The sequence below is a fragment of the Prionailurus bengalensis genome, chromosome F2 (assembly GCF_016509475.1).
Source record: "Prionailurus bengalensis isolate Pbe53 chromosome F2, Fcat_Pben_1.1_paternal_pri, whole genome shotgun sequence".
In the NCBI taxonomy this organism is placed as follows: Eukaryota; Metazoa; Chordata; class Mammalia; order Carnivora; family Felidae; genus Prionailurus; species Prionailurus bengalensis.
This window is the reverse complement of record NC_057353.1, coordinates 80,177,984-80,191,476: the sequence shown is the minus strand read 5'-3', so window position 1 is coordinate 80,191,476 and position 13,493 is coordinate 80,177,984. Positions and strand designations below refer to the sequence as shown.

The window sequence follows — 13,493 nt, the reverse complement described above, 5'->3', positions numbered from 1 at the left end:
CACCGAGGCCCTCCTCTCCCCTCCCTCCTGCAGGCGCTCGGCCCCCTCCTCTGTGCCAGCGGCCGCAGAACCTGGGTGTTGCGCTTCACCGCCTCCACGGTGCCCACCCGGCCCCGGCTCGCTCTCAGCTTCCTGCCTCGTCTGCCTGGCTCTGCAGCTGGTGCTCCTACAGCTGTACTTGCAGTCCCGACCTCTGAACTCTAATTTACGCGTGGAAACCGGACGTGTCCCCTGAAGTTCAAAGGGTCCTAAGTTCACCGTTGCCCCAGCTGAATTATCTTTTCCTCGAGGGTGTCACAGTTTTCTTCTTGGAGGCCTAAAACTTTTGGAGTCGTTCCCAAATTATCCTGCCCGGCCTATAACCTCTTTCCCTCCCCAGGCCCAAATTTTTATTTAAATTCTAGTTAATTAATGTGTAGTGCAGTATTGGTTTCAGGAGTAGAATTAAGCATTCGTCCCTCACATACAAGGCCCAGGGCTCATCAGAGCCTGCTTGGTCCCCATCCCCCGGCTAGCCCATCGCCCACCTGCCTCCCCTCCAGCGACGTTCAGTTGGTTCTCTATCATTAAGAGTCTTTTATGATTTGCTCCCCTCCTTCTCTTTTTCCTTCCATATGTTCATCCGTTTTGCTTGTTAAATTCTGCATCCTGTATCCTCTTAATTGTTTGGATAGGTCCTCTATCCGTTCTAATGCTTGAGTTTTTCTCACGTGGGATCCCTCTTCCCCCTTCCACTGTCCTAGCCACGGTTCAGACTTTCAAGAGCCAGTTCTTGGACTCCTATCCTGCTTCCTGGCTTTGCTCCTTCTGATCCATTCTTCACACTGAAGCCAGAAGTATCTCCTTGAAATGCAAGCGAAGTCGCATCCTTCTGTTCCCTGCGAGTGGCGGTGACGGCCCCTCTCTGTCTTAATAAAGTCTCAGCTCCTTCTCAAGGACGTTGGCAATTTGATCCAAACCATCTTTTTAACCTAATTTCATTTCACTTCCATCTGCTTAACCTGTATCTCCTATCTGCTGGACTTCTCTGTCGTTCTTTAAGCGTGTCGCATGGCTTTCCGCGCTGTTTCTGTCGCAGTGAGCTCCGCCTCCTACAAACGGGAAAGTCAAACTCGCCCCCTCTTTACCTCCTCCTGGCCTTACCTACTTCAGAATTCAGGATCATTTCCTTGTGTCCTGAGAGTAATTTTGCTCTGGCTCTCTTATGAGGTCACGCCCTCCTTGGGTCTTATTCACCTTTGATCTTTCCCCATTCTGGACAGTGCTTTACCTGGAAAGTAGTCAATACATGCGAAACCGAATAGATTTCTGTTGTCTTTTCCACGTTATTCGTTAGTATGTATTGATGGAGACTGAGGAGTTAGGGGATCTTGTTGTCCTCAAAGAGGAGGCCATGGTTGAGGGTCTGAGGTACAGATCTTCCTCATGCAGGGCAGATAGCCAGTATTTGTTGGTTAATTTTTTTTTTAATGTTTATTATTTGAGAAAGAGACAGCAAGCAGGGGAGGGGCAGAGAGACAGGGAGACACAGAATCGGAAGCAGGCTCCGGGCTCCGAGCTGCCAGCACAGAGCCCGACATGGGGCTCGAACCCACAGACCGTGAGATCATGACCTGAGCCAAAGTCAGCTGCCTAACCGACTGAGCCACCCAGGCACCCCCGGTATTTGTTGGTTAAAGGAATGCTGAGTGAAGTATGAAATAGTTTCAGAAGAAGGGACATGGCTGAGCACAGCAGTTTGTCATGAGGGAGAGCCTGGGGGAGACGTGGAGGGAGCACTCGGCCAGAGCAGGGCTTTCTGAGCTTCACTCTGCTCCTCTGTAAATCGGGGTGGCGGTGGCACCCCTCACGTAATCTCTTGGGGACAATTTAGTGAGACAGCATTTGGAGTGCTTGGCCCAGTGCCTGGCGTATAGCAAGTCCTCCTTAAACGTCAGGCTGCCGTCGAGAACAGCGCTTGTGGGGGGACAGGCTGCGCACGCCCTCATAGTGAACTAGGAGCTCCGTCGCAACGAGGGTGCCTCGGCGCTGTCCACGGACATTTCAGGGTGCTGCGTTCTTCACGCGTGAGGAGCACCCCTGTGCACGACCCCTGGCTTTTCTTTACCAAACGGTGTTGGAAATTCACTTCCAAGTATTTCTGAAATGTTTTTTATTGTGCAAGTAGTGTGTACTTATTATACTTATTTTAGAAATCTTGGAAAAAAAACAGAAAAGAAAAAGTTATGCATAATCCTGCATGGGCAAACACTGTTAACATTTCAGTGAATTTTTTTGTATTGTTTTCTATTCTTTTTAAATTGGATTTATCTTTAAAAAATTTTTTAATGTTTATTTGTTGTTTATTTATTTATTTAGTAATGTTTATTTATTTTTGAGAGAGACAGAGACAGAATGCGAGTGGGTTAGGGGCAGAGAGAGAGGGAGACACAGAATCGGAAGCAGGGTCCAGGCTCTGAGCTGTCAGCACAGAGCCCGACGCACGGCTCGAACTCATGAGCTGTGAGATCATGACCTGAGCTGAAGTTGGACGCTCAACCGACTGAGCCAGCAAGGTGCCCCGATGTTTATTTATTTTTGAGAGAGAGAGACAGAGCGTGAGCAGAGGAGGTGCAGAGAGAGAGGGAGACACAGAATCCGAAGCAGGCTCCAAGCTCCAAGTTGTCAGCACACAGCCTGACATGGGGCTCGAATTCACAGATGGTGAGATCATGACCTGAGCTGAACTTGGACGCCCAACCAACTGAGCCACCCAGGTGCCCCTGGATTTATCTTTAAATTGAATTTATTCTATAAATATGGTTTTGCATCCTGATTTTCCACATAACAGAGATCTTCCGTATTATCTCAGACTCTTTATAAATGTCATCGTTAATGATTATGTAACTTTGCACTGTTACTGTACCTTACCTTATCTGACTGTTAGTTCATAGGTGGATGTGCACATTCTTTCTAATTATTTATTAAGTCTTTATGCTTAGGAGAATTTCCCCTTGTGGGTGTTTTATTGAGGTCTCTAGAGATATTTAAATGTTTTCTAGGTAGTGCTTTAAATAGATAAGGATGTAACGAGCTGGTGGCTTCACATAATTGCCTTTCATTGTGGTAGAACATGTTTACGTACTTGAAAAGAACAAGGAAAAATGTTTCATCTCCTGGTCTACTTGAATGGTCGCTTGTCAGAGACTCTGACCTGCCACCATGTAAATTAAGCGAGAAACAAGAAGGAAGTGATGCGGGCGGGAGGCGGCCTGCGTGGCTCACTGCGGGTTTGTCTAAGTCCGTCCCGTCAGTGAGGGAAGGGCTTGTTTTCTTGGTACACAAGGGCGTCTTCAGTGTCTGCTGTTTTGGCACATCATTAGTCATCTTTCTAGTGGTGACACCGGGGACTGTTTTGCCTTTTGGGGTTGGACCATTGTCCCGCCTGGATGTACACGTGGAATGAAGAAGAGTTGAGTTGGTTTTTCCTGCTACGTAAGATGCTTGACTTGCCAGACGTGTTGGATTGGCTGCTCCAAGACACCCGTGTTCTCCTCTGTGTTTTTACATACTGGGGCGGCTCGGGTGGGCCGTGCAACACAACGGAAAAAACAGTTTGAACTCAGAGCTCTGAGTTTGCATGTCATTTAGCCACTTCGTATCTGACCGCTTTAGGAAATTCCTTCTGAAGCCTCAGATTTCCTCTCTGTGAAATGGGCACAGTAATGCCCAAGGGAAGTCGCTCCATATGGTGGAAAAAGCACCGGATTTGAGAAGCCTGGGCTTAAAGCCCCAGCCTTGCTCGTGAGCAGTGTGACCTTAGAAAAGCCGTATCTCGTCTTGGATGCTGCAGGGGGTGGGTGATGGCGTTTCATCACTGGGTCAGTGTTAATATCTAGCGGTGAGACGGTGCAGGCGACAGCCCCTGACGGCGGGCTGGGCTCTCCCGCTGGCCGCCGGGACGTACTTGGCACGCTACTCCTGGCTTGGGGGCTGGCGCCACTTTCTCGGCTCCCACCAGGTCCCGAGTGGTTGTTGTTGGGTCCCTGCGCCTGCCGCGGTCCCCTTCAATGGGGACACGTGACCCTGACCCTTCAGGAGTGACATTGGTTTTCTGTCTGCATCCTCATAGGCCTCTGTGTCGCATGCACCCCTGTTTCTCTTCTTGTGGAAGCGCTCCTCTTTTGGCTTCTTGCGTCTCAGTCCGAACTTCCAGGATGGTTTCTTTTCAAGCTGATTTCCTACTTTTTCCTTTTCTCCCTGCCCTTTGCCTCTGTGTTTCCCTGAGTGTTGTCATGGGGCCTCCGGTCTTCCGTGGCCACCTTACACTCTCCCCAGGAGGTGTTCTGTCTCTGCTGATTTTCCTGGTGCTCAGGACCCCACCTTTTTCCGGTCCACCGGCCTCGTCACCAGCCAGCCGTCCCTTGGGTCTCTTGGCCCTTCTGGGCAGCTCCTCCGTACTTCAGACGCGGTGCGTCTGAGCCCCGTGTTGGGACGTTGTGGTTGCGGGCCTCTGTTGTCCTGTGACGTCCCGCTCGGTGCCTCTGCCGTCCCCCAGCCCCGTGGCCTTCGGCGTCAGCCTCGACACCCATCAGCGCCGTGTCCGCTCGCACGGCCGAGCCTCCTCCCTCACACCCTTAATAGGGAGACTGGTTGGAGTGTGGCGTCTTTGCTCGTGCCCACACATCTCTGTGTTCCAGGGCCCACACCACACCTGGCACATGCCTTAGTTTCGCTGATTTTTTTCTTAATCATGGTAAGATATACACGGCATAACGTTTACTGTGTTCACCATTTTTAGATGTGTAACTCTGTGGCATCGAGTGCGTGCACGCTGTTGTTTATCCATCACCGCTGCCCATTTCTAGGGTCTCCCCATCATCTCAAACCGAAGCTCTGTCCCCACTGAACAGTAGCTCCCTTTCCCAGCCCCTGGTACCTCCTGCTCGCCTCTCCCGTGCATGAATGTGACGGCTCCAGGGCCCTCACAGCAGGGGGCTCATGCTCTAGTTGTCCTCACTCAGCACAATGTCCTCAAGGCTCATCCGTGTCATAGCAGGTGTCAGAGGCTCCGTCCTTTCTTAAGGCTGAATGACACTCCATTTTCTCTATGACCACATTGTGTTTGTTCACGGATGGACCCCTGGGCTCCTTCCACCTGTTGGCCGTTGTGACCAGCGCTGCTGTGCACACGGCGTGCAGGTTGTCTGTTTGAACCTCTGCCCTCCCTGCTTCTGAGTATCCACCCGGGAGGGGCATCGGTGGCTCGTGTGGTGACTCCGTGGGACTGCCATACTGCGTTCCTCAGAGGCCACCCCGCTTTGCCCTCTCCCCCAGCCGTACACGAGGGTCGTGCGGTTGTCTCTTGGGTCACCCTGTGACATTTCCTTTCATGACGAAAAGAGAAAATAAGTAAGGCACGTTTCCAAGTCGTTGTTGGTGACGTGTATGGCCACAGAGCGGGCTGGGTGGTGGGGCCCGCCCAGTTCGGCACGGCCTCTGTCTGCCCAGGTCCTGGTGCCAGTGAGCAGTTGCACTAACATGGGCTGTGTCGGTAACACAGATGACGTTTTATCCCTGTCTTTTCTTTTTGTTTTGTTTTCAACTTATCTAGACGCAAGGGAGGTGCCAAGGAGGTCTACTTATTGGGAACCCCCTCAAAGATCTCAGCATCATAATGCTGAAAGATCAATAATACTAGTCTTAGGAAAGCAGTTCCAAGGTGAGCTGCGGTTGGTATTTTCTGTAAGTGAAGGTGTCAGAACCGATTCCGAAAGTGTACTTTCAAATCGTCTTGTCTTGGGCCGCACCTCTGCTTTTTTCCTGTGTATCTTCTATTTTCTTCTTCCTTAGTATTTTTCTTTCCTATTTGGAAGAAAAGATGTGCTTCTTCCTCTTCTCTCCTGTTCAGAACATCATACCTGATTTATGCAGACACGGGCGTCTGAGATGATTATTTACAAGGAGCGCAAAGCACTGAACTGTGAAATCAGGATGTGTTGGGTTTTGTGCCAGTGTCATCTTTTGAAATGGCACATGGCCTGTGACTTTTTTTGTGCTCAGAAGTCGGGGTGCTCATATTTTCTGCTTCTATAAGAAACACTACAGGCAGGTGGCAACTGGGCTTTCTTAAAAATGTTGTCTTCGCATGATTTCTTGAATTTCTGGGATGGAAAAATAACTCTCAAGGGTATTAGGTGCTCAAGCTTGAGCGAAATGAACCGTCGGGTCTTCTGGGCAAAGTTGGACAAGTTTATAGTGATGTTATGGGCTGTGTGTGTCTCCCTCCAAAGTCATAGGTTGAAACCCAAGCCCCCAGTATGATTGAACTGAAGGCAGGGTCTTTGGGAGGTAATCAGGTGTGCATTAGGTCTTAAGGGTGGGACCCTCCTGGTGGGATTGATGCCCTCGGAGGAGGAGACACGTGCCTGGAGAGAAGGCCTTGCGAGGACACGGCGGGAGGGTGGGAGCTGCAGGCCGTCGAGTGGGCTCTCACCAGGGACTGAGTCTGTAGCATCCCGATCTGGGGCTTCCCAGCCTCCAGAGCTGTGAGCAGTATGTGTTTGTGGTGAGTCACCCACTTTATGCTATTTTGTTATGTCGGCCAGAGCAGACTAAGGCAGCTGAGTTTTAGTGGAATAAATTAAGGAGTTCTCACTTCCCTCTGACCAAATCCTACGCTTAGGACAACGCTCAGATTGGTCACGAGCTTCGTTCCAGCTGGGCGTGCGGAACACGGGTTCAAACTGCTGTGGCCGGGAGCCCTGCTGTTTGTGTTACCGCGACACTGGGGTGTCTGTGATCAGGCCTAATCTGGGGGACAGGAAGGCTTCGTCACCTCGGATCCAAATTCCAAAATTCCAGCTCGGTGCCTCTCTTGAGCAGATCGTTTCACCTCCCCAGGCTCGTTAAATATTTTTGCTGCGACACAGTCTCAAACAGAAAGGTACCAGGAATAATGAAGCGGTCCCATACACCAGATTCGATGCTTAGTAAGATTTTTATACATTTACTTCATTTCTCACTTGCTTTGTGTGCTGAATTACTTTTTAAAAACCCTAAGACATCATCTCAGTTCACACCTTCGGTCCTTAGGATGCACTGCTTAAAAAAAGGACATTTCCTTATATAACCATGGTATTTAATATCACACTTAAACATTAATAAATCATTTTGGTAGCATTTTATATTAATCCACAATCAGATCTCTCAGATTGTCACCAAGCTAATGTTTATCACTTTAAAAGGGGGATAATGATGCCTCCCACCCCTTTTTGTCAGGATTTTGTGGGAGGGGATTGCAGACGTATTTTGGATAAAGATTATTGAAGTTCTGCTCTGTACCAGGATCTCTTCCCTTACAGATTCTGTAGTCTGAGCGCCTAGTACAATACTTGGCATGCAGTAAGTGCTCAGTACGTGTAACTGGGAGTAGTGATTGCAGCTGTCCAGGTAGGGGCCGCTTAGTGCTGAAACAGTGCTGGTCTCCATTGGCGGCAGGACCAAGTACAAACTAAGTGGACCCTGAGCGGCCCCACCGTTTCTCGCCTCTGAGCACCTCTCCTTTCCTTCCCTGCACAGAGGCCTTCCTTGTCTGCCTGGCAAACTTGGGTGTGTCCTCTGCTGCCAGCAGTGAGATCCCTGCAGCAAACGTCACAAGTCTCCGAGGTGTCCTGTCTCAGAGAGGGACGCACGTGTGAGGCACGTGTGAAATGTTCGCCAGTCACCGCGTGGGAAAGCCAGCAGCCCCCTTCCACGGCAGCCAGTGTCATATTCTACGTTGCTGTTTCCATCTGGAGCCCCCGTGCCCCCTGCACCCTCAGCCCTTTGGGCGTTTTCAGTCTTAGCCTGCTCCCTCTCACATGTGCCTCGGGCAGCTTCTCTGTCAGGTTTTGTTGTGCACATACGACTTATAATGGTATATTGGGATTCACTCTGTGTCCTTAGTCTTTTTTCCCCCTCAGACATGGTTTCTTTAATGGCCATATGTCCTTATTCTTGTCATTCTTTCCCTGCAACGTAGCAAAACCTCCAAGTATTGTACTCATGGTGTGCCCCTAGACAAAGAGCGAATGTTGCCTCTTCTTTATGAAGCCTTATCAGTAGAATCAGGTTTCGTGCGTGGTCTTCTCCCTGCCTCTGGTCCTGCCTCTGTGAAATCACTAGTGAGGAATTGTAGCGTTTTATTTTGACATCATATTCTTTCTTTCTTTCTTTCTTTCTTTCTTTCTTTCTTTCTTTCTTTCTTTCTTTCTTTCTTTCTCTTCTTTCTTTCTTTCTTTCTTTCTTTCTTTCTTTCTCTCTCTTTCTTTTTTTTCTTTTTCTTTCTTTCTTTCTCTCTCTCTCTTTCTTTCTTTTTTTTCTTTTTCTTTCTTTCTTTCTTTCTTTCTTTCTTTCTTTCTTTCTTTCATGTTTATTCATTTTTGAGAGAGAGAGAGAGAGAGAGAGAGAGAGCGAGCGCGTGCAAGTGGGGGAGGGGCAGAGAGAGAGAGAGAGGGAGACACAGAATCTGAAGCAGCTCCAGGCTCTGAGCTGTCAGTACAGAGCTCAACACAGGGCTCAGACTCACAGACCGTGAGATCAAGACCTGAGCTGAAGTCGATCGCTCAACACACTGAGCCACCCAGGCACCCCTTAGCTGCCAAATCTTAAAATTTAAAGTAAAGTCACTTAACAAAATCTCAACACTTAAAACATTTTGTAAGTGGTCCCTTTTGTCAAGGCCTAGAGAGACAGTAAGAATCTAGCAGTGATGAGTGCCCTTGGCTCCCAGACTCTGATTTCTAAGCACTGTTTCCCACTAGGATCCAGGGCTTCTTGGAGAAATGGTTTGGTTCTAGGTCTGGGACTGAAAATGAGCTAGAAAGAGCAGGCTGTTGATGAATAATGAGGCCTTATCTAAAGGACACAGGAATCACTGTGACAGAGCTCCCAGTGGACAAAGATGGGACAACCTGAACATCAAAAAAAAGTGTGATGGCAATCAAGTGACATACCAAATGTATAAAAATCCACCAGTTCCTAATGGTACTAAATCACATCTAACTCTCTGGACATCCCTGGAGGCAGTTGCCCACTCCAGTAAGTACCGGGAAAGGCTCAGCCATTCATCACCCCTCTCTTCTGTATCATTGGTGTTCTGGGATGGTTGATAAGGAACAAAATCCTTCCTCACAGACAGATTCTAGGTTTTAAGTACAGAGAACTTAAGAATTACAAAATCACCATTTTTTAATCCTTGATAAAATAACGAATCTGGGAAACAACGTAGGGCAGGTGCTCAAATCCACGAGGAGAGAGGTCAGTGGGACCTTCCCATCGGATGGACCTCACCAGCAATCACACACAAGCATTTACTCCGGAAACTCCACTGCAGTGACATGAAGTCTCTGGGTGGTGGGACGTGGTCCTAGTTCTTGTGCCCTGTGGAAGCTCCAGAAGGCATGGGTGCCCCCTACGTGAGTGCGGTGACAGAGGGCGCCCCGGACGTGAGCGTGGTGCAGAGGGCGCTCCTGATGTAGTGCCGTGAGAGGGATAAGGGAGGAGAATTGGCCGATAGTCATGTCAGGAACCGGTGACACCCCCACGTCCCCTCCCTGGCTCCGGGGGGTAGGGCCTCCCCCTCAGCAGCTTATTAGCATGTCACCTGATGGGAGGTGAGGAGAGAGTTGATCTGCCTGGAGCCACCGCGCACAGCTGGCGGGGAGGGCCCCGTGCACATGGAGCAGCCTAAGCGGCTCCTGAGATGTTGGCCGGTTCACCTGGCTTCCGCAGAGCCCCGAGGACGCTCGCAGCCAGGCTCATCCCCCGCCTGGACAGCGAGCAGACGGAAAGGAGGGGCCGGAACGCACAGGCCGTGGGGTCCCCGGTGAGCCGGCCCTGCACGAGAAGCCGGCAGCCGTGGTGCCTCCCTGCTGGCACTCGCGCCGTGCACAGTGTCGGCGCGGAAAGGCCGATCCATGGCTAAGCCAAGGCATGTGCTGCGGGGCTCCTCCTGGATGACTTTGCAGGGGGCGTTAGGCTTCACGGGTAGATTCATTTCCCTCTTCCTTTCAGCAGGGTTTACTCAGAGGCCGTAATCCAACTTAATAAGACACCTAAGCCACGAGCGCCGTACCCAGCATTAGGCAAATGAGGTCATTTGCACGCCATCGCCCGGAGCCCTTCAGGAGATTTATCATGTAGACATCGAAGATGATTTCCTTGTTGAAAGAATTTTGTTCATCTTGCAGATAAACATTACAGTGTCACATCCAAAGTTAATTCTGGTTGCTTTCTTGCCCCCCCCTTTCCCGGAGAATGCTGCTTAGACACAGAAATGCCTGTGGCAGCAACTTTTACCAGTTAAAATACGTGTCCTTGCCTCGATATTTGCTACTTATGGTCCCCAGTCCCGGAGGAGCACTATATCTGGTCTCTGGCAACCTTGTCCCCTCTCTCTCAGTGTAGCCGTGTGGCTGTGTGATGACCGTCAGCTCTCACTGTCTCACTGCGCTCAGTGCTCACATCTGCCACTCATGGCTTTCTTTTTTCTTTTTGAGAGAGAGAGAGAGACAGAGGCAGAGCGTGAGCAGGGCAGGGGCAGAGGGAGAGGGAGACACGGAATCCAAAACAGGCTCCAGGCTCTGAGCCGTCAGCCCAGAGCCCGACGCAGGGCTCGAACTCACAGACCGTGAGGTCATGACCTGAGCCGAAGTCGAATGCTTAACCGACTGGGCCACCCAGGTGCCCCTGCCAGTCACTGCTTTTTAATGCTTTACCTCTTTCCATCCTGAGTAGTTTCTTCAGAGCAGAAGGTTGGCTCTGGTTGAATGCCTTCCCCTAAGGCGATCCCACCTTGGACCAGCGGGACCAAGCCATTCATCTGAAGCTGGGGCGACTCCTAGGTGTTGTGTCCCTCTGTCACCACTGTCCCCGTGCCCTCCGCCTTTCCCTGCAGGCAGTGGCAGACGAAATGGAAGCCAGGAGGAGTGAACTCCCTTTCCGCCTCCCTTAATCCTTCCAAAGGGATCAGTGACAAGACCACTGGCTTAGGTCTGACACATCTTTGACAAGCCTTGGGCCTGGTTTGGTCTCAGCTCTTCCATTTGTAACAAGAGCATCATGATGCCTGCCTTCCTGAGTAGTTACGCAGTTTGGGGTGTGTAACGTGCTCTGGGGCTCCGGGGTGTTACAAAGCACGTTGTGGACCGTTAGCCGGCGTTCCCTGTATCCTGTTTTCCTCCGTCCCAGCCAAGGGGTGGGGGTGGGGTGGAGCAAAATAGTCTGGGTTTGTAATTATTCTCTTAAATATCTATGACACAGATGGATCGTAGACTCCTTGGGGAAAGGGCCTGGCATTTACCTTGGTACCTAGTAATTTCTGGAATTGTATTTGTCAGGTAATAAAATATACTGATTCTCCAGTCCTGCCTGCCTACTGACTTTCTTGGAATTTGGTAAGGATTCTTTCTCTTGGGAAATGAAGTCTTCCGGAAGACAGTAATTCAACTTCCTTTTTATCCATATGCCCCTGAATGGAGCCATTGCTGGTGATGATTTAAATGAAGTGAATAAAGCATCTGCTTTCTTTTGGTCTCTTGTAGCAGCGCCCCTTCATTTCTGTCACAATATGGACTCGCTGGACTGGCATGGATTGGGTTAAGAATTTTATTTTGCTCAAACCACCCCCCCCCCCGCAAAACCCAAAGACCCCTACTTTTACTCTTATTTAATTGACCTTCATTTTGTTTTTTTCTTTTCAGAAAAGAAAGACGTGACTCAGAGCCTGGAGAACTACACGTGCAAATGTCCTGGGACCATGGAACTCCTCACCCTCCCAGGTGGGCCCACCCTGCCTCCAGTGCCCTTCACCAAGCTTCCCATCGTCAGGTAAGGCGGGCCCTGCCAGCGTGCCCAACGGGCGCCTCACTGCCAGATTTTTCTACCACTTGCGTCATAAATGTAGACCTTGACAAGAGTTTCCATTCTCTTTTTAAAAAATTTTTAAGTTTTATTTATTTATTTTGAGAGAGTCAGAGACAGTGAGAGTGGGGGAGGGGCAGAGAGAGACGGGGAGAGAGAGAATCCCAAGCAGGTTCCATGCTGCCTGTTGCAGAGCCCGATGAGGGGCTCGAACTCGTGAAAGCACGAGATCCTGACCTGAGCCGAAATCACGAGTTGGACGCTTAACTGACTGAGCCGCCCTGCTCCCTCCCCTCCACCCCTGAGAGTTTCAATGTTTGATTACTGTGTATCTGGTTCATTATCTCATTAAATCTCAGCAGTGGCGCTAGGAAGTGGGAGTATCGTGTCGATGAGAGAATCGGGCCAGTGGCATCGTGTAACTGCCGTGTGCCTCGTGGACGACACAACCAGATGCAGACCCTGGTCTGCCTGCTTCCAGGGCCCGCGGCGTGACCTCTGCGGGGATGAGACATACCTGACCTTGCATCTTCCTCCTACAGGCTTCCAGGGTTTCCCCTCTCCTTAGACCACAGGCCCCTGCCACACGGACAAGGGTGTAGCCCCTCCCACACACTTTGGTGACTTCCCTGACGCCGTGCGTGCCCTGGGGTCCGTCTTTCTTCTCCCCGGCAGTAACCTGTCGAGTGCACGCTCGTTTTTTCAGACTCATTACAGGCCTGGTTTTTAGGAGGCCTTTGCCAGCACTCCCTCCTGCTGCACACACCCGCCATGGGTAGGAGAGTCTTGGGTCTCCATTGCACCCACTGCTGGTCTGCCTCACAGTATGCGCCACTGTCTGTGGTCTTTTTAAATGATTTTTCATCTTCATCACGAACTGTCAGCGTCTAAATTTGCATAATAGAACATCTTGAACGTAACAGAACATTCTAGGATTTTGGTGCTGCATCTAGATCCCCACGTGGCCGGGAGTTTTGTCAGTGGAACAGGGTGGGCTGGTCCTGGCAGGTTTTCGGGGCTGAGGAGGAAAAGTGCTTTTCTCCACACAGAGACACCGAGAGGGGAAGGTTATGTCACAGAGGCAGCCCCGTATGGAAGTTAGAACGTAGGGTTTACTCTTTACTAGTGTGTGACCTTGGTTCTGTGAGCCTCAGTTTCAGATCTTTAAAATGGGTGTAAAAATTGGTCCTCCTGGGGGCGTTGGTGTTGTTTTAGCTGAGCTGATGCTTACAAAAGCCTGGAGCCCGGTGGCTGGCACATCCAAGCACTCAGTAAATCTCCGTTTTCTTCTTGGAGACATCTTACACCTACATTTGCAAATAGAGAATTGATTGAAAAAATACCGTGATGTTAGCTCTTTAATCCCCTAGCTGTCTAAAATCCTTAGATGAAACAGATTGGGTAGAAGCAGGTGGTCTGACGTTTAGGCAAATACTGTTAAATCTTCAGCGACCAGTGTTTCGGCAACGAACCTGTGCTGGGGAGCTGCCTCTGAACAGTGAGGTGAGCCTTGCTGGAGGCCCGGTGCCAGTTCTCTTGCCTGGTGTGGTCAGGGATGATCTACAAAAAACTGGTTTTATGTACTACCCACCAGGTGTAAACACGTTCTG

At 50.2% G+C, this 13,493-nt stretch overlaps 1 protein-coding gene across 4 annotated transcripts in view; it reads left to right on the top strand.

Moving 5' to 3' along the window:
* TRAPPC9 (trafficking protein particle complex subunit 9) overlaps positions 1-13,493 on the top strand; it is a 567,631-nt gene that overhangs the window by 100,258 nt on the left and 453,880 nt on the right. For all 4 annotated transcript variants that reach the window (XM_043601844.1, XM_043601846.1, XM_043601845.1 and 1 more), the window contains one exon: positions 11,724-11,850. In XM_043601844.1, coding sequence (XP_043457779.1) covers positions 11,724-11,850 — 127 coding nt within the window. The remainder of the gene's footprint in view (positions 1-11,723; positions 11,851-13,493) is intronic.